Source organism: Equus asinus, chromosome 2 (assembly GCF_041296235.1).
Source record: "Equus asinus isolate D_3611 breed Donkey chromosome 2, EquAss-T2T_v2, whole genome shotgun sequence".
Taxonomy (NCBI): Eukaryota; Metazoa; Chordata; class Mammalia; order Perissodactyla; family Equidae; genus Equus; species Equus asinus.
In genome coordinates, this window is record NC_091791.1 from 29,218,138 (window position 1) to 29,240,382 (window position 22,245).

The 22,245-nt window shown below is 52.4% G+C and overlaps 1 protein-coding gene across 14 annotated transcripts in view; it reads right to left on the bottom strand.

Annotated features, from left to right (window-relative positions):
- Nucleotides 1-545: 545 nt before the first annotated feature.
- PAX2 (paired box 2) overlaps nt 546-22,245 on the bottom strand; it is a 90,903-nt gene continuing 69,203 nt past the window's right edge. For 7 of the 14 annotated variants that reach the window (XM_070485222.1, XM_014841914.3, XM_014841910.3 and 4 more), the window contains exons 9-12: nt 19,885-20,011; nt 5,773-5,874; nt 3,450-3,536; nt 546-2,978 (exon numbers count right to left, since the gene is read on the bottom strand). In XM_070485222.1, coding sequence (XP_070341323.1) covers nt 2,857-2,978; nt 3,450-3,536; nt 5,773-5,874; nt 19,885-20,011 — 438 coding nt within the window. In that variant the 3' untranslated portion in view covers nt 546-2,856. The other 7 variants (XM_014841925.3, XM_014841932.3, XM_014841949.3 and 4 more) reach the window with 4 other exon arrangements.

Here is a 22,245-nt window from a genome sequence, read left to right on the forward strand (position 1 = left end):
GCGCAAGGTCCTTTGAGCAGGCAGGTTCTCTCCGAGTCACCGCGGAGCTAAGCACTGTCCGGGCCCAGAAGTAAATGCGCAGCGAGGAAACTTGTGGCACGGGTCTGCGGTCTCTGTGGTCTCTGCGCGGACTCGGGGGATAAAATTGCTGCAGCGCGGATAAGCGGAGGAAGGAGACAGGACAGTAGACAAATTCCCACCCATAGGGAGAAGGCCTCAGACTGAGAGCCTACACCCTACATCTGGGTGCGGGTGGAGAGGCAGGGCGACCAAATCAGGCTGGTATAGACGCGTAAGTCGAAGTTGTTTGCAAAGCGAAAGCTCCCTGCCCCAAGGGCGGGGGTGGGTGGGGATGGGTGGGGGACGGTGGCTACTGAAAGGTAGGCTCGTGTGGGCTTTTGCCTGCTTCTAGCTGCCGCCAAGAGGGCCTTGGCCAAGGGGTGGGAGGGGGGTCGCAGTGGGGGTATAGTTGGGAGGATCATTGAGGGGGTTCTTTAGGATCAACCAATATGAGGGGAGGCCTGTCCCAGAGACAGGGAGAGACAAACCTGGAGCCATGGGGAGTGACATACAAAATTTTATTATTATTTATTATTATTATTATTTATTATTATTTATTTCTCATGTGCACAAAAGAAAGAAAGAAAAAGAAAAAGAAAAGAATCAAAACGAACCGACGCGCTGAAAGTGGCTAAGGAGACCAGAGCTGTCGAGGGATCTTTCGAGGATTCGGCTGGGTGCCGGGTCTGGGGCCCCCGCCTGGCCAGCCCCACAAGGACTGGGATGGGCCGGGCCTCGGAGTTCGAACCTTGGCGCCCTCGCCGCCCCGCTCCGGCCACTGGAGCCCGGCTGGGCGCCGGCACTTTCCTTAAACTATTCTCTTTTCTCGTTTTCTTTTTCAAATAAAAAGGCTCGAAGGGGAGAGAGATCTGGGCGAGGACTCCAAGCCTTTTCGGATTTGTTCAAGGATTTTTATTTTTATTTATTTTCACTTTTATTGACTTTGTTTCTGTTATTTCGAGTCGTCACGATCCAGGGTTGAGGAGACATGCAGGGCGCATCGCCGCTACCGAGAGAGCAACTACGGGGCGGGGCGGCCCGGCCGCCGGTGGCCCAGGGCCCGTGGGGCACGGCCTCGAGGGGGCAAGCCCGGGGGTGGAGCTGCCACCTCTGATCTGGCCTGCGAGGGCGAGGCAGCCGGGGCAGGGCTGGGGGGAGAGGCCGAGGGAGGGACAGAGACAGAGAGACAAGGACGGAGACGGAGAAGGAGGGGGAGAGAAGCAGAGAAGAGGGAGAGCTGGAGAGAGGGGAGAGACGCGGAGGAGAGAGATGAGGAGGAGAGAGCGAAAACACGGAATTACAGAGAAACAGCCAACAAAACAGAGGCGAGAGGAGTCCACAGGACCATGTTCGTCATTTTGCATAGAGATTTCTTTCGTAATTTTTTTGTAACATAAAAAATGCCCCCCTCCCCCAGGACGTGCTGTGCTTTAGTGGGCTTGTAGCTGTGTCCCCCCCTCCCCCCCAGCGAGCGGCGACTCTCACAGCACAGACAGCGGGGCGTATCTACAGGCAAGGCGGGCGGGCAGCGGGGACTCTACCGGGCGGGGCGGGGCGGAGGGGGCGGGGTTATATACAAGGGGCTTTGCCTTCACACGACACACACCGTCTTTCTACAAAGCAGCAGCCTGTTGGGTTTTTGTTTTGTTTTTCCATTTTGCATCATATTAAATAAATGTAGACTTTTTGCGGTTCTGTTCAGTTCCTGCCAGAGGAGGCGGCCAGGGGCGGACGGGTGGGTGGGGGTGGAGCGGGCAGCCCCCCACTTCCACGCGGCCGCAGCCGGGACGCCAGGTCAGAAACTGCTCCTACCACTGGCAGATCGAGAGTCTGTGCTGGAGGAGGGGACCTCAAGTAACCGCTCCGGGAAGACCAGTGCCCGCGGCCTATGGAAACTGGTCCTGCGGTAGGCAGGCACCGGAGAGCCTCCGATGGGCGGCGAGTTAGGAAGGAGAGATGCAGAGCGTCGTGGGATGGGAAAAGGACGAGCAGGAGGGGAAACTGGGAGGTCAGCAGATGGAAGAGACGCTGAGCTAGGAGCAAGGCGGGTCTGAGAGTCTGGTCACTAGTAGGAGTGCCTGGGCCTTGGGGAACCGGGCCGTTCAGGTGGAGGAGGGAATAGCCAAGAGCCGGGCTCAGGGGTGTGGGCTGCTGGGGCCTGCGTGCCTTGGGTCCCAAACTTGGAAAGACCTGACGACCCCAAACCCTGTCCCTACAGCCCGGCCGCTTTCCATTCCACCTTCTGGGGCTGTGCACACTCGGGAGGTGGGGGCAGTCCGGCTGGCGCGGGAGTAAGGACTTTTCCCCGATGGTTCTGCAGGAGGCTTTTCCTCCTTCTGTAGAAAATCGTTTTGTTCCTAATTTCCTTCTCCCAGTCCCTCCAGCGAAGCCACCCGGCGCCGGAGCGTCCGAGGCGAGCTGCTCCGGGGCTGGGCCGCGCTGCAGTTCGCGCTGATTGTGTGTCACAGAGACGTGTCCCCCGCGCGCAACGGCGGGCCCGGGCAGAGTCCCGCGGTGTGGCCGGTGGGCTCCGGAGCTGGCTCGGGCGAGACCGAGGCGAACTGGGTCGGGCCTTCCTCAGGGCGCCGCGCAGTCCAGGCAGGTGGGGAGGGGCGGCGGGCGGGGTTGGGGGCGGCGGGCCCGGGCCTGAGGGTCCCGCCCGCGGCTCCACCCGTCCTGTCTGCCTTCGACGGGGTGATGTGAAGGGCTGCAGGGGTCCTGGGATGGGGGTGGGGCTCGGGCGGTGGCCAGGAGGCTCCGCGTCGCGTCGGTCCTCCCTCCCTCCGGGGTGGGTGGTCAGACGGGGACGATGTGGAGGCCGAAGCTGTCGGCCTGAAGCTTGATGTGGTCCCCGCGGTAACTAGTGGCGGTCATAGGCAGCGGCAGCAGCGGCAGGGGCGGAGCCCCGGGGGGCGGCACTATAATAATAAGGGGAACCTGGAAGTTAACACAGGAGAAGAATGGGCTGGGTGAGAGGACAAACAGGAGAACAAAAAAGGAAAGAAAAGCAAAGAAAAGACCTCCCGGGGCTGGGGTCTGGCGAGATCCGGGCAGGGAGACCTTGGCGGGGCTGCGGGGCCAGGCGTCCCCAGGAGAGCCTCATTCATAGGGACCCGATCGGTGACCGCCGTCGCCCAACTGCGGACCTTTCAGAGCGGGGCCGAGATGGGGGCGGCGCAGAGCCTCCCAGCGACCGGGGAGGGAAGCGGCGAGAGGCGCGGGCGTCCTCAAGGGATCCCGGGGCCTCGGTGCTGCACTAACGAGCCTGCCCGGCGTGGCCCCCGAAGGTCGGGTCGCGGGGAGTCGGACCCGGGCCGGGAAAGCAGCACGGCCGAGCTGGCCGGCGGGCGGACGCGCTGAGCCGCCGGCCAGCCAGGTGGCGTACTCACTTAGTAAGGCGGGGTTGCTGAATCTCCAAGCCTCGTTGTAGGCCGTGTACTGGGGGTGGCTGTACGGGTTGCCGGAGAACTCGCTCCCTGCGGGCGGGTGGAGGAGTGGGGATCAGACACGCGCAACGCCGGGGCGGACCCGACGTGCCCAGCTAGCGGCCTCCCCTGGGTCCGAGGTGCAGGTGCGGCGGGCGGGGCAGTGCGCACTGTAGGCGTGCGGGCCAGGCGGAGGCAGAGCAGCCTACCAGGTCCGCCTGGGGAGAGCCCGTGGTGGTGGTGGGGGGTGCAGAAGCACCGACGCGCCTCGCACACGGGCGTGGAGGGGCCAGCCGGGCCGTGCTGGCCCGGGGCTCTCCCGCGGAGGCGCTCCAGGCCACCCAGGAAGGGTTTGTTCCGGGTCCGGGCGCTCCTATCCCGCTGCGTTGGGGGCCAGGACCTTTTTAGTGGAGACTCTGGTTCTAGGAGCCATAGCCCCACGGGGTGGCAGCAGGGGAGAGTGGCGAAGAAAGGCCCTCGGGACACTTTGTCCCAGAAAGTCCTAAGAATGGCATCTCAGCACGGTGCCAATGCAAGGGATGGGGGCTATGCTGGGAAACACCACCCTCCCGCCTTTCCCTCCAGAGATTCGATACATGGGTCACGCAGCAGGGGAGGGAGGAGGCGGGAAGCAGGTGCACTGCCCGCCGGTCCGCAAGCGGTGAGCGGAGCGCCCCGTGGGCTGGGAGACGTCGGAAGCTGCTTCCCTCCCTCCGCGGGAGAAAGGCCAGGCCTCCGGGTTTCCCCCTCGCCCTTTCTCCTGTGTGATGACCCCAGACTGTTTACAGTGATCCCTAACCGCGGGTTAAGTAGAGGAGAAGGGGGCCCGTCTCGGAGAGGGAGCTGGGGTGGGGGTGGGAGATGCAGCCACTGGAAAGCCTGTTTATTGACGAGGAGGGAAAGCATGCGTGCAGCAGGATAATGAGCTTCTGAGCTCAACTGTGACCAAGAGGAACTGAGCTATCTCCTTCCCCATCGCTAATGAAACAAGTGTAATTTCCTCATCAGCACTAGATTCTGTTTAACGACTCCCCCCTTGCCACCATGAGCTCTGTGCAGCTCCCCACATCCCCACCTCCTTGCAGACTTCCCCCACCTCCCTCACCCCCACCTCGCTAAGACCTTCTCCAGCCTCCACCTACTCATGCTAGGACCTTCCCGGAAGAATCTCCTTGCCCTCAACACTTCTACTCCCTCATCCCAAATCTGGGCGGGAATCCCCCCACACCTCCCGGCTTTCCTTACCCAGTTCCGCTAACTCCCTTCAGTCCCGATTCTACACCATCCTGCAGCAGTCTCCCCCTTTGCCATCCCCCGCCCCAGCCTGCTTACCCAGGGCTATCCCTGGATGGTGGGTCCAGTTACCCTCTTCTATCCATCACCCCTCCCATGAGAGTTGAGATTTAGGGAATGGGCACACAAGAGGGCAGCCAGCGGGAGTGTGTTGCAGGCCCAGTCTCAACCTTCTTAAGACAAGAGTTTTTGGTGTTTGTGCGAATAGGAGCTTCAACTCTGTTTGGCTTCAAGCCCAGCTCCCAATCTGGAGTGAGGGGTTGGGGAGAGCCCAACCTCCAGCTGCAGTCACCAGACCCTAAATACTGCCTCTGCCTCTCTGACCCATACAGCCCAAACCCACCTCCTCTCAGACAGGGGATGGGTCAGAGCCCCCAGGAGCAATGAGGGCCCAGGTTCCTCTGAGATGTGGGGGTGCTCTAGCTTGTCTCTCTGAAGCCAAAGTCTCTGGTTCCTGCCACAGCCTGCCCTCTCTTCCTTTTTCCTTAGGGACTAGCTCCCTCCTCTCCCTGGTGTGGGGTCAGTTCTTGACACTAGTCTTTCCTCTGGGTTGATGTGGACCAGGGTGGCTTTGTCTGAATGACTGACATGCCCCTAGAAATGGTTCTTGGCTCCAAGTTTCCATGGAAACCAGGGCAGGCTCTTCCAAGCAGTGTCAGCTGGCTGGGGGTGGGCTGGGGCACTGAGGGCGGAGCTGAGGCTGAGTGCTCCCTGGGCACAGGCTTGGGTGGGTGGGCACTGGGGTGGGGGCCATGACATGCAGTAGGGTGCACACAAGGGGGCATTTCTGCAAGCTCCCGCCCGGGGTTGCTCAAGAGAGAGGGTGAGGGATCCACTGCAGCCCCAGGGAGAGAAAGGGATAGAAGGGCAGTGGTTTGGGGGAGGGGATATTGGGTCTCCCCCACCCCCAGCCTCAGACTACAGACCACTCAGCAGCTCACCCACAATTTAGTAACCCCCACCTAAGTTAGGCAGCTGCAGCATTGTCACCTACCAGGCACCATTCCTGCCAGGGTTGAGGTGGGGTAGCTTCCCTGGCCAGTGGGGGGCACGTGAGGGGGATAACCAGGCAGAGTGGTGCTCGCCATGTCACGACCTGGAAAAACACAAAGGGGAAGGGGTGAGGCCTGGAAGAGAGGGACCTGCCTCTACTCACACCAGGGTACCCCATGGAAAGGAAACTCTCGGAAAAGAAAGAGCTGTGTGCAGACATGTGGGGGTACATCTGACTGAGCAGGTCCACGTGTGCCTTTACATGTGGCTAAGCTTGTTACCTAAATGTTTGTCCTATGATCAGCTGAGTGTATGCACCTCTGCTCTGTGTAGCTCTGTGTCTCTGTGCATTTGTGTGTGTGTGTGTTTGCCTTTGCTTATGGCTCTCTGTAGCCCAAACCCAGCTGGAGAAGGGAGGGCAATGACCTGGTTTTACTCCTCCTTCCCAGCAAGATATTCGGCTGCGGTCTCTCCAGTAGCCAAATGGACCTTCATCATCTTGCTCACCTCTCCCCTCTCTAACACCTAACTTTCCTTCACGCTTGGAGGACACCCCACCGCCACTCACACAGGGCTGATGGGTATTCCTTGTCCTCTCCAAGTGGAGCTGCAGGTGCTGGGCCTGGCAGGTGTGGAGAGCAGGGGACCAGCCAGTAGGCTATTTTGCTGTTAGTGTTTATGGCATTTAAATGATAGAAAACCATCCCTGAAGCGAATCAAGAGCTTTGAGCCAACAGTGCAAGTGGATCAGATCAAGTTCCAATGAGCAAAACCTGTTCCCCCAACCAGCTGCTGGACTTCTGTCCCTGGAGGCCTCTAGCTAGAGTCTGGAGCGTGGGAGACAGGGCTTTCCTTAGCAGTGTCTTGGAGTGAAGGCAGAGCAAGTCAATATTAGGGAGATACCCATGGTCCACAGACATCACCTCTGGAGCACAGCTGCACCTGAGCGACCTCCCTTCCTTGCCTGCCCCCTCCATCACCATGAAGGGGTCACCACCTCCTTTTGCAGTTTAGTATGCTCCAATCTCTAATGACAATAATTTACCCTCTCCCCTCTCCCACACTCCCATGCCCTAGAGACTACTTTATCCTCTCCTGGGTCTCCCGGCTCCCATTTATCTCCTCCAGATTCACCTTATCCTCCTCTTCAGCCAGTACCTCTCCCACTCTAGTGCCTCTGTCCAGCCCTGGAAGGCAAGTTGTGGCTGGAGGAAGTCATAGAAGGAAGCATATCTGGGCAAATTCACTTGCTTGTCGTCAGTTGCCCTAGTCCTCATCCTGCCGATGGCTATTCCAAAGTGCCTCTCTCTCCTTGCCACTCTGCCCTCGAAGGCGAACTTACCCCCTACTTTTCTGAGACCTGTGAGTTTGCTCACTCCTACCTTAAAGCATCTGAGTGAGTCATCCCTCCCTAAGTAGACAGAGATACACCTTAGGTGTTTGCATTTCCAGCTTCCCGCTGTACATTCTCATTAGCTGTCCCACTGTCACCTCAAACCTGACAGGAATAAAAGCAGACTCTTCTTCCTTCTCGAAGGGACCCTCTGAAGACCATCTGACCAAATACTTTGGGATCCTTCTTGTTATAGCCTTTTTCCTCCCCCTCTATATGAGTCAGTCACCAAGTGTTGTCAATTCTCCTCTGCAACGTCTGTTATATCTTGCAGTCTCCATTTCCTCCACCACCTCTTTAGCTCAGTTCCTGAGCACCTGTCCTTTGTTTGCCACAACATTTTTTTTGCTTAAATTCCCTGCTTCACATCCTTCCCCCCGGTCTATCCCAAATGTGGATGCTGGGCTAGTCCTCGTGAAACATTGCTTTCATCAAACCACTTCCCTTGTAAAAGCTGTCATTGATTTTCTGTATCTACAGTTTGAATCTAAACCCTGCCAGGCTTCCAAAACCTCCCAGGTACTCTCCCCACCCAACTTTCTTAGCTCTCATTCTCACCCCTCTTTGTTTAGTTTGGCTGTTTTCACTGGCTTGTGTGCTGTGAAACCTCTGTACTTTTGTGGTATCATTTTCTTCTTCTTCATAGTTTCCCTCTCCTTCCAGCACAAGCCTTAAAATCCCTGCTCACCAAGGAGCTTTCTCTCTTCTGAACTTCATAGTGGCCGTGCTCCATGGTTTACTATGTCATTATGTTTCGTAATGCATCAGCCCTGTTGTTTCACATTATGGCTTGCTTCCTCAAACAGATCATAAACAAACTGAGGCAGGGTCCTGTCTTCTGCTCTGTCTTGCAGAGTTGAGAACGTGGTAGGTGCTCAATAAATCCTTGTTGATTAATTCTCTATCACTCTATTTCACTTATAGCCAATTCCAGGTGAGTTATATTGTTTTCTATATGTTTCATTTATGTTGGTCTCCTATGAAGAGGTAAAGGCTGGGACAAAATGTAAATGTTGGAATCTGATTTTTCTCTAAAAATGGTTTGCACAGTGGATTATGAATTTTTATAGGATTATGAAAGATTTACAGTGAGGGACTCGTGTATCGTGACTCAGCTTTATCATACAATAGAATGATCTTCCTCTATATCTATCTAATATGGTTAATATCTTACATTTCCTAAAACTCAAGAACAAACAACAGAGTAGAACTCTCAGACAAGAGATCATGTCAGACTCCTAGAGAGATAGAAGGAAGAATTTGTGTTTGCTTTGTTGTGGGTTTTCTTTCATTGACACTTCTGTTGTCAATAAAAGGTGCACTTCTCCTGACCATCTCTCAGCGGAGTGGACCTGAAGTAGGCAAGGACAGCAACATCTATCAGTCCCTAGAGAGATTAATAATATGGCATTTACTGGTCAAAAAAGGCCCAAGACAGAGGAGAGTAGGGAAGAGGCAGAGGTTTTGAAATCAGAAAGATGCAGAAACCCAATTCTTCCTGGTCCTGTGCTCTTAACATCTACAAAGCAGCCAGAAAAGAAGTATACGCTTCTTAATAAACAGGAATTTCAATGCATCTGAATTCTGATTTTCAGCTGCATGGTTCCTCCAACCTGTCACACATGAATTCCTTGTAATCTAAGGTTTTGTCACACAATCCCTACCCAGCTTCAGGAGAGAGGAAGAAAGGCTAGATGACTAGACAGGTGTTTCCAGCTAACCTCGCGGCACCCCTATTGCAATCTTTATTTCTATGGGCTTTTTCTCTTGTGAAATGGTAAGGCCAACTTCCACCATATAGAAACTTTTGCATGCTGAAAGGTACCCACTGAACTGTTGATTGAAAGGCGCGTTTCCAAGTTCTATTTAAAAAACTGAATCTGGGAAGTGCTATGCAGACGTTTTTAAAATGTGAGAGAAGAGGCCGGTGATGAGGAAGAGCGCGGGATCCTGCTGTTCTATGTACAGCTGTGCTTCTGCTGCTACAGATTCTGTAATATCATCATCACCACAAAGAGGCACCCATTCAGGACCCCTGAGCCAACAAAGGTGCAAGCCACTGCATACAGAACACTCTCAATCGCTTCATTAGCACACAGGTGACACCTGAAGAGCAGGAAAAAATTGACCAAACCCTTGCTAGAGCTATATATTCTTCTGGAACACCATTGTCAATAATGGAAAACACATTCTGCAGGAAGTTTTCAAATTACTAAGACTGTCATACCATTTGCCCAGCAGCATTCTTTGAGCAAGCCTCTTTGAGTGAGAAAATATGAATGGGTAATGGAATCTGTGCAAGGAAGACCCGACAGAGCGCTGGGCCTTGCATTACTACAGACGTATCAACAAATGGGAGCGGAGACAAACTCTAAAACTGTAAGACAGCACAGCCAGGTCCTTAAAACAAACAAGCAAAAGCACAGAAAGAGGAGAAAACAGCTACACGGCAGAATACATCAGTTATAAAATATGTGTCATCCAACAGAAGACAGGAAGCAGTAAAGTATTTGCTTTGCTCACTGACAATGCCAGTAACATGAAAACAGCACCAAGAGTCACAAATGGATAAAACCCCACAGATTACAAGAGGATGGGCATTTCATGTTGGATATTGCTTCTTAAAATTACAAAGTTTTAAAGATAGAAGAGCTCTTGAGATGATCAGTCTAACTTCTTTGTTTTAAAGTTGAGAAAATGGAGGCACAGAGGCATAATGACTTTCCCATGGCTACACAGCTAGTAAATGATAAAGCCGAAGTCTGAAGCTGTGTCTGTACCACACTGCCTTTTAATGATAACATGCAGCCAGATACTCCCCAAAAGAGTCAAAGAAAAGGCAAAGAAGTCATCCCACAAGCAAAATCTCATATTGTCACTCCTGTTATTAAGCTGAGGCAAGAGAAACAGGACACAAAGAGTAAAATACTGACACGGAAAGTCTGTAGTAAAACTCCAGGGGTGGAGTATTAATCTCCTTTGAGAGTTTTCTAAAAAGCAAAGAGGCTTTTCAAGAAACAGTAGTAGTTGAGAATCTTAAAGTACCCAGAAGTGTTACAAGCACTGTACTTGATGAGGATGTCTTCTCAGTTCAACTGCAGAAGTCCCTGAAGATTCTAAAGCCAATTTCTGCAGCAATCACTGCATCTGAATCAGACAGTGCACTTTTGTCAGACATTCCTTACCAAATGGGCCAGATCAAATCAACCGTTCTGGAGAATCTAAGTGTAGTTCCTCTTACAAGTACAGAGAGAAGCAAAGGGAAAGACTTTATTAAGAAATTAGAAAAATTTCAGTCATCAGATAATTTATGCTGTTTTGTCAGGTCTAAGATTCAAGGGCAGAGCTGTGTCTTTACTTGCACCTGGACTAGCGAGTATGCATTGAGCGCCCACTAGATGCTAGGCACTATCCTAAATGTTCTCTGTGTATTATCTCATCGAATCCTCATATCAACCTATGATGTTGATCTGTCTTTAATTTTCATTTTATAGGTGAGAAACCAAAACTCAGGGGGGCTAAGTATTATGTCCAAGATTTCACAGCTAGTAGATGGCAGATCTTGGACTACAGACAAGTGGTATACTTGGGAATTGATCCTAGAATGACATTCTCAAATGTTGTAGACCCAGAAAATAGGTATTTGGTCCAGGAAAGTAACCTGGGCCTATGCTCAGTGAATCCTTCCTATAACAGAACATCTCATTGCTTCTTGTTTCCTGCATATTTCAGATTCTTCCATTTTCTACAGCAAGGGTTTTACATTGGGGTTCACTTATCCTGTAGGACTCCATAGATACACTTCAGGGAGTCCATATAAAGCTATACATAAAATGTTATAGGTATACATATATAATATCTAGATGGTTTTTATCATATTCTCAAAAGTATTCATGACTCAAAGATTAATAAGCATTGTTTATAAGACCAAAAGAACCTCTGTTCTTTGGCATAAGAAAGACATTGATTTATTTGAAACTGTGTGAACTGTCCCCGTAAAGAAGATCACACAAAGAACAGCAAAATAACATATGAAGGAGCAGAGGAGATTATCCCATGTCAAGGAAAATGTCAGCCTTGGGAAGACCAAGGAAATAATAAGAAGGAAGGAGCCAAGAAGCAGGACTACTCTGAGTGATGGCTCAGACAATGAGACTTATTAGACATAGATGTATACAGCAAAAGTTATATTCAATGAGTTTAGAGATGCTTTTCCTCGGCATCCTTCTCTGAAAATGAGCACTTTTGCTATCTACTTGACACTGCGGAGGACCCTAAGGCAGGAAAACATAACTCTTGTTTTACTATCCTCTCTTCAAGTTTTGTCTGCTTCTCATAAGGTGGTGAAAATGAAGACATTAGATTGCTTCAAGGTTGGCAGTCTGTGCCTGCATTTGATGCAAGCATTTGTAATACTTCCAAGAATACACAGTTATTAAATTTGTAATTACTGCCTAAATATACTGTACATTTATATTTACTATACCAATTATGATCATTTTATGACCAATCCAAGTTATATATAATGCACTAAAGTAACAAATTTTAAATCTATAACAGATGCTTTAAAAGGAGAGGGAAAGAGTTTTCTACGTATTTCATTTTGTTTCTTATTTCCCAGGTTTACAAATCTTCCCAAAGGTTTCTCCTCTTGGCCAGGGGTACCTATGTGAGGGCCCCCAGCCCTAGGCACTGTCTTGGCCCCACAGCTCCTCATGCTGAGGCTTGCCTGCTCTGGGTTCCAGCAGAGGGGGCTGTGCTGCAGCTCGGGGTAGCTGCTCTTCTAGCTGATCTTACTTCCCGCTGACAGCTGGACCTCTAGTCCCTGGAGTGTCCTAGGCAGGGATGCTGCCCAGATCTGTGTGGGCTCAGTGAGGACTGCATCTCACCAGCCAACCAGCTGGACACAACCAGTCATGCTCTTCCCACCCCTTCTCCTCCCAGCTCACTGCCCACATCTGGGCTGTGGTAACCTGCTGGCCTAGGGCCCCACAAGAGGAGGCTTCCGTCTAACACAGCTGGACCATGGATGGAGCTGCAGCCTCAGGATCCTGGGCTAAGGCTAGGGAGAGTTGGGAAGAATCACATTTTCAAAGAGCTGAAAGGGAACTTGGCTATCTTCTAATCCTGCTCTCTCATTTTACAGAGGAGGAAACTGAGGCTCAGAGAGAGGGGAAGACACCCTAGCCCTCCCCTCCTCTCACTTCTCCTTGCTGCCTTCTCTGGCTCTATTAGCAAATTGCAAATGAAGGCTGGAGTTGGGCAGGGGCTGGCACTCCAGAGGCCAGGCCCAGGCTCACTGATGGGCTCCCAGCAAGAGAGCCCCTCGTGCTGGGTGGGCAGAGGTTAAACCTGTTTGCACAGTCTCCCAAGACTCCAGCTCTCCCAGTTCCTCTCTGGCTTTATTTTGTTCTCTGAGAGCACTGAATTGTCAGCTCTAATCCTTCCGAAAGCGCAGCGTTTTTCAGGCGCTCTGTGTAAGTGAAACCCTAATCCCAAGGAAAACGGCCACTTAAGCTGCTGGAGCATTAGGCTGCTTCCCCAGCCTGCCCCGGGATTTCCTCCCTCCCTGCCTGCCAGCCCAGCACCACCCGCCACCCGCCACCCGGGAGGAGAGGCAAGGATTCCAGGCTGAAGGCGGCAAAGCCCTCTCAGAAGTAACAATAGTAGCAGGGTTTGCCTCCCAAAGCTCAGAGTTGAAAAAGTGCTGGCTTGTTTGTCCTGAGGCTACAGCTAATAGTGGGGGAAGGAAGGATTCTGATCACTCTGGGGAGGGAGTGGGGGGGTCTTCCTGTTACTTTGGGGGGTGGCTAGCTCTCTGGGGGAAACAGGCTTTAAGGTCTTGCCTAGATGGCTTTGAGGCCATCAGGACATTTCTGAGCCCTTGGTCCCAATACATACCTGTAACATTCACTGAGACACCACTATTGAAGATTCCTGGTCATTCAGAAAAGGTTGGATTGATTGACTTTATTTAGCCAATATCTTCTTCTTAGAAAGTGCAAAATAATGGAGGAAACAAACTTACTGCCGGGGATCCCCCTTTTGGAGAATTCTCCTTTGGGACACCCCAAGCATCTCTAAACATCTCCAGCAGCTGAAAGGTTGCCGATGACCTAGCTAATCATGAAAGCAATGCCCAATGATTCCTGCTAGGCAGCCCTCTATCAGCCTGAGTTGGCTACTATACACACTTGAAATAAAGATCATTGATTTCTTGAAAATATTTTGATTCAAATTCAAACTGGCTTCTCTCTCTGATTTCTAAATAAATTAGTGAGACCGTGGTGTGGAAGACCAAGCACAGTCCATCTGGCGTGCTCAGGCTTTGGGTCTCATGGATGGAGGGAAGAGATGAAGAGAGGAGTCAAGAGGAAGCCCCAAGGTAATGGGCCAAATTTGAGGTCAGCTTAGAAGACCATGGAACTAAATCTTTGCTAAGATGCCCGGGAACCCTTCCTATCTTCTTCATCCTCCCCATGTCGCTCCTCCCCTCTCTAGTTCCATTAGCAGCCCAACGTGCTTCTGCCCAAGGCATCCTGCGGGAGAGGGCAGTTGATTGCAATTGGGATGGCTGCTGGGCACAGACATGGACGTGGGATTGAGGCTGGAAACTGGGGTGGTACAGCTTTTATTCTGCTCAAATTTGACCTGACTCTCCCAGTCCTAGAGTGGATTAATACCCCTTCTTTTCAATATCCATCCCCTCTAGAGGTGGACTGGATAAAGGAGGACAGGAACGAGTCCTGATCTGCTGACTCCCTCTGATGCAGGTCCAGGGCACCGGTATTATCTGTCAATGTCTCATTGCTATGGAAATGCCCCCATAATTAAATCAGAGCTGAGGCTGGGGGTTGGAGGTCCTTGGGGATGTGGCTGGAGGCCTCAGGGATGTTTGGAGGAGGCTAGCTTCTTACTGTTGGGCCTTCTCAGCCTAGATGAAGAGTCTAGGGCTCGTGGGTGCTGAGGAGGGGCCCTGTGGCTCAGTTTGGCCTCCACAGTAAAGGGCTCTGACTTGCTGCCCTGTCAAAGTTGCCCTAGTCCTCTCCTTTCAAGGTTGGAGAGGAACTCTGATGTCTGTGTCCTAAATTCCTCTAGCTAATCAGGGGTTTTGAGCCGACAGACAAGGCTAGGAGGCTCCCAGCCTCCTTCAGAAACATTTCTCAGCCTTTATTGCCCTCTCCTCCCCCAGAGGGGCTGGCCAAGGGCTAAGCTGTTTGTTTTATGGAGGGAAATGCTGTCGCATTGGAAGAGGGTTGTTAACTACAGGAAAGAGGCAGTTTCTGGAGGTCCTCAGGACTCCCTGAGTGGTAGGAGGAGGGATTCCCAGGGTCCACACCTCCATCTGCTAAAAGGCCACTTCGCTGATCATCGCAGATGTGGACAAGGAGTCTGAGCCTCCAAGAGTTCACAACTCTTTCTCAGAAGCTGAGCCCACACTGCCCTCACGGGCCCCCAGGATGCCGGGGGCCAGCCTCTGCTTTTTAGCTTTGAACTTTGCCTTACTGGCCTCCCCCACCTCTGTTCAAATTTGCCAGCTTCCAAGAGACCAGCATCTTCTGCTGGCTCTCCTCGCCTTGGGCACTTCTCTCTTGGGCAGCATCCACATTTCTTCCTGGATTTTAGCTGTAGATTCCCTCAGAGCTGCAGTCTCTAGGCAGCAAGAGAAGTTTCTCCCAAGCTCTTGAATAAAAACCACCATCCCCCTTCGCCCCCAGGGTGGGGCAGCTAACAAGGCTCTTTTTTCACCAGGGAGGATGTAGTGTCCTTGTCCCTGGCTCTCTAACATTCAGACATTTTTCCAAAGAAAAGGGAAGATCCTCTGCTGAGACTCCCAGTCTGGGAGCTTGGATAAGCAGAGAACAGGCTCTCCTTTCAGGGCTGCCCGAGGCTCAGCTCTTTCCATGGCTCCTGGACCCCAAAACAATAAGCTATAGGTGTGGTCTTCAGTCTTTGTTCTTTTTGATTTCCATTATCTGATGATTTGCAGAACGGTGGTGGGAAAGGGGATGGGATCAGATTTGTCATAAACACAAAACACACTTTTCTTTGATCTTTTTTAGAATATTAAACACGCTTATTTTGTAGTTGCTTTTGGAGTGTTCTATGATCTCTAGTTCTTGGGGGTGTTAATTGTCCTATTTATTGCTTCTGCTAACTCTCCCTCGTGATAGTCCGTATTCACATGATGTGTGTAATTTTTATAGTGAGCTCATCTTCAGCAGTGGATTTTTTTTTCTGTGGGAGTCCCATGTGCCCTGGATTGTACAATGTCTCTACAGAGAAGGTTTGCCCTTCTTCCTGCTGGGGTTTCTGAGTGGCTTACTATCCTGGACAAATTTTTACGTAAGTTCTTGGCTGGGATTTCCTGCCACATATTCATGGTATAAATTAAGGCTCTGAACCAGGGTCAGGTTTGGGATCTCCATTTCTCATGGAGACATTTTTTCCCTCACTAGCCTCCCTGGGCCATTGGGATGAGTTGGTGTGTTTCCCTTTATGGGTCGTGTAGTCCTGCTCTGTTCCTGGGTTTATGTAGGGTAATACTCAGTTCTAGCTTCCTGCTTCTCTTGGGCTCAAGGTCATGTCTCTAGACTGATGTGTGACAACCCCAGCCTCCCCCATTAGGGTCCACCTTCAGCGTGATGCTAGCAGTCTCACATGTGGCTCTGACTTTGAGTTTCCCTCTATTTCTGGCACCAGAGAGTGAGGTTTGGTTGTGTCTTAACAATTCTTGTTGTTATATTTTATCCAGCTGTGTTTTGGTGAGTTCAGCCTGCCTTGTTTCTGGACATCAATCTCATTCCTCCATTACTTCTCTGGGACTCAAATGAAGGTGGCGAGAACTACACTTGCAGAAAGCTCTCCCAGTGCTTGGGGGTGATGCCCACTAGAGGCCAGTGTAGCTCCCTTGGTGCAGCAGCTCTGGGGACCGGTGTAGTCCTCGCCTTCTAGAGAGAACATGGAGAGCCTCTGCACAACCCCTGACTGCCTCCAGCACCGTCTTGCTCCATTTGGCCTCCAGGGTAGGGAATCTCACCTTCAGGGTGGACTTTCACCAGGCCAAGGGACTCTCTAAATGCCCAGAAGCATCTCCAAGTGACTTTAGGAGTCCTGAAACTAGTACTCATATTCTCCTCCCAGATCAACATTACTGCCAGTGTCCCTCGTGCTCCTGTATGGCTGCAGACCTGGACAGGCACAGGAAGGGAGGGGTCAAGGTGAGGAGGTCATGGGGAAGAGGATCTTTTCTAAAGTGATGGGAGACAGGAAGGAATAAAGGCACCAGCACACAGTTGGAGCCAGAGTCCTCACTGAAGAGGCCCTGACCCAGAGATCCCTGGGACTTCCGAGGGCTTGATGGTGGCCCGCCGTCGGCTACTTTGGAAGGATAAGAAGTTGGTAGAAGGTACCAGCCACAGCAGTCAACCTGAGGAAGCCTGGCCCAAAGTACCCCCAACCCACTCTCTCATCTAGCTGGTCCCTTTTTCCTTATCACTTAGGGGAGACTCGGCTCTGTTCCAGACCAGCAGTCTAGAGCAGTGGGCTGGAGAGAAGAGATGCCGCTGAGCTAGAGCAGCCCAGCGGCGGAAGGGAAAGTGGGTGATAAATTTAAATAACCAGCTTGACTTGGCAGCTTGCTGAGTTGTGATGCAGTGAAATTAAAATCTCGGCAGAACTTGCAAACACTACCCAGAAAAATCAGTCTCTCTCCTTGGTTCCATGATGGAAGGTGGGGAGGGGAGGCTATCGGGCCAAGCCCCAGCCTCTGGCAGCCACCCTTGCTTGCAATGTGATTAGCTGTGTCCTGGCCCACTGGGCCCCACTCTCCCCTCCACATAATAGTCCAGGCTCCTCTCTCCTCTCAGTCCTGACCTTGTGGAACAGCTGTATCAAGTGGCTGGTGAAGTTTGAAATCAGCCTCCAGCGCCAGGAGGTGGCAGGAATATCAATAAGGTCGGCTCTTTAGGTTGGGCTGGGACATTCCTGGGCCAGTTTCCTCAGGACTCATCCCTGAAGGTTTGCAGCCTCAGCTTCCTGTCCCCCAGGGAAGAAGATGAGCTGGGTGCCTGAGACGTGGGGGGTCAGGAGGGCTCCTTAAACACTTTGGTGCACCCAAGCCAGGCCGTGGGCACAGGATGACCTCCCTGCTCTCTCGCTGTGAGCACACACCTGGCCAGAATCATCTACCCGAAAGGGCCTCCCCTCTGCTTCTTCCACCAAAGCCCTTCATATTCTCCAACAAAATAAACTTTTTAAGAATCTTTGAGGGGAATTTCTACAAATACACCCAAAGCCTCTCCCATATCCCAGCCATGCTTGGAGCCCAGTTTGCACAGATGCCAACATCTTTCTAGAAAAACTCACCCAAAGCCCACCTCTCTCATTTCTGCTCTCCTTGCATCACTGCTCACTGCTACCCAGAAAGTCCTGGCCCAAAAGCCAACACGCTGGACCCACTTCTGAGATGGCCCATGAAGTTTCTGGGCACTGCCCCATTTCTCACCTTGACAGTACCTCCAGCAAATTCTGTTTGTCCCCATAATAAACACATCATGAATCATTCATCTTTAATAGATTATGCAAATTAGGAGGACATAAAATCAACAAAGATCAATAACTGCAGCCGTTTAATTGCCAGCAAAAACATTTTAAGAATGAGCATAATCTGCAGCCCTTTCTCGGGTAATAGAACCATTAATCCAAACACTGGATCTTGGCCTAAGTGTAGAAAAATCCGTCCCTGCCCCCGCCCCCTCCCACCTCCCCTCCCCCACCTCTCCACACACTTCTCTCTTTTTTGGTAATTTCCAGTCTCTGAGCGAGTTTCCCCGTCATTACCACTGGTGAACAGCTCCGAATGTTAATGGTTCTGCTTTTGTTACTCCTCGCTTGATTGAAATGTCGCATTCAGATTGAGATGTTAGTGCTAACTTGCCACCTGGGAATGTCAAGCTGGGTCTGAAATGAACTTTTCTCACACTTGGATCCAGATGGATCAGCCGGAGATGTTCCCAGGCTGAGCTGGGACCATTCCAGGGCCATGAGGGGGAGGCGGGCGGGGGATGCTCAGGGTGGAGGCCCTTTTCTGCACCAGCCCCAGTTCTCCTGCAGCAGGAACCCTACTCCGAAGAGCCATCTCTCCACCCCAGGAAAGCCCTGCCTTCTGGCCTGTGGCCCGGGGCACGGGAAGCACAGCTGGGCTTAGAGAAATGTCTCCTGGGCTCTCTTTCGCCAGCTGCCTGGGGTGGGAGACCTTTAAGAAGTGACCGCTACTGCTCTCAGCATATCAGGAAGAAGGCAGCAGGCCTGGCCTGGGCCATCTCTCTGCCTTTGGTCAGAATACCCAGCAGCTCAAAGGGCTTCCTAGTTGGGCTAAGGAGGACTCATTCATACCAGGGGCCAGTTGATAATAGACTATGTCCTGACCCGGTGAACCCGGCTAAAGTTGTCACTCCCAAAAGCCCCGTCCAATTCTCCAGCACTGCTAGAATGCAGCCTCTGATTGCCTAGCCAAGACCTCAACTCTGTCCAGGCTGGAAACAGTTGTACCAGGACACCTTTTAAGGGAACCTGGGACAGCTAACAACAAGGCCCCTGTTGGAGGCTGGGTGGCGCATCTCAGGCCTGAGTCATGCTCAGGTCAGCTCAAAGTCAGACCCAGGGCCCTATCCTACAGCGGGGCCATGCCTGCTCCCTGTCTTTGCCATTGGCTGTGATGCCGGCTGCTTGCAGCCCTGCTGCCAGGTCCCCAGGCTGCCTCCACTCGCCTTACTCGGCAGGTAACACCTCAGTGTCTCCCAATCCCCACCAAGACCCTTCTCAATCATTCTGTCTCCCAAGGAACAAACGGCACATTGGCTTTAGTGACTCCAGGATAATTAGGTGAATTTTAATAACACCTCAATGTGTGTCTCTCCCACTTGGGCACTTTCCTGGCCCGGAAACCCTACTGCAGTGCCAGGCACCTTCCACAGCCTGCAGCTCTGTGGCCTGGAGCTTCATCAGCTGGGCCTTCCCTGCACCACACCTCGGCCTTCTTCCACTCTAGCTGCCTCTGCAGCTCCTAATCCATGGGAGCGTCTAGATTTGTACCCCTCCCCTTGCATTTGGCTGTGGGATAGGCTTGACCCCACCTGGCCTTGAAATCAAACCTTGGTCTTAGTGATTTCTCTGGGAAGCGGAAGGGCTAGAAGAATTGTGCTTATCTTTAACCACAGAGCTAGTTGCCATGCCCTGAAGCCCGAAGCCACAGCCACCCAGGCTGCCCAGAGGGAGGAGAAAGCAGGTCCCCCAGGAGCCTTGGGAGCACAGGAATGTGGAGGCTGGACACTGGGCACTCATGCTCCATTCTTGCCAGGCTGGCCTATTTACCCTCTGCATTCTTCTGCACACATCCCAGCAAGAGGCTCACAATTCTGGGCACCTTGGTGGAGGCAAGAAAAAAGGCAAAGAGCAAGGCAAGAAGAAGGGCAGAAAGAACCAGCAACATCCCCTTCTGGCTTTGACCTTTCCAAGCTAGAGCTCACAGGGACCCTGACCACAGTTTTTTCTTCTCACATCTGCACACATCTGTTCAGGAAGCACCCTGGTTTTTGGAGGCTCACTCTCTGCAGATATCATGGCAAGAGGCCCACTTGTCACACTGGGCCCCAGATGGCATAGACTGAGGCACCCCCACTGAAAGCAGTGCCCCCACCCTCCTGGAAGCCGCCTTACCGGTCACAACGGGGTATGTCTGCGTGCCTGACACGTTGCTGCCCAGCTCGGGGTTGGTGGATGCAGATAGACTTGACTTGACTTCATCAAGCCCAGGGGTCAGGGCTGGGAGGGAGTACTCGTTCCCCTGGGGGAGAGAGAAAAGCGACAGCTCTCTATTGACGCACACACGCCACTGAGAAAGGGCTCAGTGTGCAGATGGGGAGGAGGACCGGGGAGCCCTCCCAGATGGGGTGGAAGGAGATGGCCTCGCAGAGGGAGGGGAGAGAGGGCGGGGCAGCTCGGCAGATGATGGAGAGTTTTGTGTGGCTGGGGGTAGAACTGACTTCGTGAAGCTGGAGGTGCAGCCTATACATTATCGGTGGTTAGCCCAGCACCCTTGAAACTTCTGTAGCATCTCCTGCCTAAGAAGCCCCAAGGGCGGAGTGTAGCAGTGGGGATCCCCCTGCTTAGAGGCAAGGGGTGTCTTAAGGACCCCCTGGAGTGCGGGGCCCTTGGGGAGGAGGGGTGAACCATGACACGATGGCAGAGGCAGTAGCTGGGGGAAGGGCCTAGTGGGGCCTCCAGCCTGGCACTGCTGGGCTGGGATCGGGTGCTGGCGCCCCTTTTTTAAAAACAAACAAAGACAGCCCCACGGGCCCCTTGCTCTCTGCCTGTGCACTGGGGTATGAAATTGGGGAGGGGGAGAGTCCACATGGCTAACAGAAGGGTGGGAGGGGGCCGGTCATTGACTCTGAAAGGGTGTCCTGCCCGAAACACTCGGGTAATTGCCTTTTTATTGCAGCCACCGCCAAGCCAGACCCCAGAGCTGGGCAGACCAGGAGCCTACACAAAGCAGGAAAAGTTGCTCTGATTAATATTACGTTAAATTAAAACTGATTTTCTGCTCTTTTGGGTCCGTTTTTTTCCCTTCCGCTTCCTGGCCCCCCCCCCAGAGGGCCCCCTCCCCTCCTTGGCTGGATGGGATTGCCTCGTCATTTCCAATTCCTTCTCGTATTGATCTTCCTGTAGAAATCAGTTTTGTAATTAGCTGCAAATTAGGCCTTCTACTGGGGGTGAAGCTGCCCCCTGATTTATCACCAGAGTAATTCGCTGTGATCGGAGAGAAATTAAAATGAACTCAATTAGGCTTCGGATTTGCTTTATGGGCCCTGCTCCGAGTTTCAGGGGGAAAAATGACTGTGCTGGTGTTTAATAGTCTAATGAAAGTAAATAAAGGTTATTCATTGTAATACAGCCGGGGACTCGGGGAGGGTGCACTGAGCCGCCCGCCTCGGCCGGCTCCTCCTTTGTTGGTTTATGGCTCAGGGCACCTTAAAAAGACTTTTGATTTTTGTTTTATGAAGACAAACAGCTTATGGGATAAAAGGACGGGCGGGGAGAAAGGCGAGTAGCTGGGAGCTCGTGGAGTCCTGGAGCGGAACTGTGCCGTGTGGAGCTTGTGGGGCTGCGCTGGTGTGTGCATGTGCGTGAATGTGTGCAAGCACAGCAGACTGTTGTGCTGCGGTTGTGGGCCTGGCCTGGGCCGTAGGTGTGGGAGGAAAGGGTGTGTGCTCCCGTGTTTGAGCGTGTGCACGGGGGGCTACACGGATGTGTGGGTGGAGGCGGGTGCTGGAGGTGTGCTGGGCTGGTGGTCTGGAGGGATGCCTGCCTACTGGCTGGCGGGCTGTGCTGTGAGCACCTCGGGCTGTGTGGTGGGGAGGAAGCAGGTGGGTGGAGTGCCTGTGCACACGGGTAAATGTGAGGAAGTCAGGAGATACATGTTTCTACGTTGTGTGTTGTGCTGGTGTGTTGTGGGCTGCATCCCATGCTGTGGGTTCTGGACTGTTCTGTATCTGTAGGAAGTACTGGGTCTGAGAGGCTGTCAGCCTACCTAGGGTCACACTGGACAGCTGGATTGGGGAGCAGGAGGCAGGCACAGTGGGCTCTCCTCCTGACACTGGGTGAGCACAGATTTTCTGTAGGACCTCGTGGGCATTTTGTTAAGGGACAGGGCAAGAGGATGTTCCTGAGTGCCCTGCCAGAAGCACGGATGGCAGGGCTGGAAGGGACCTGTTATATCATATGTTCAAGCCCTTCATTCTACAGATGGGGAAACTGAGGCTCCGGAAGGGGATAAGACTTACCCAAGGCCATACTCACACCCAGAACTGATCATTTCTAATTACTATATACCTTAATGATTTTTCTTAACTCTCCGTAATGTCCTCTTGTGAGTGTGTTCATACAGCACACACACAGTGCACCTATATGTAGCACACACGATGCTGGGCGTGCACATGGCTGATCCATACGCACTTTCTCCAGAGGCCTGTTCTGCCCAGCGTCTTTCCACTTCTGCAGGTAGAAAGCTCCTTCCTC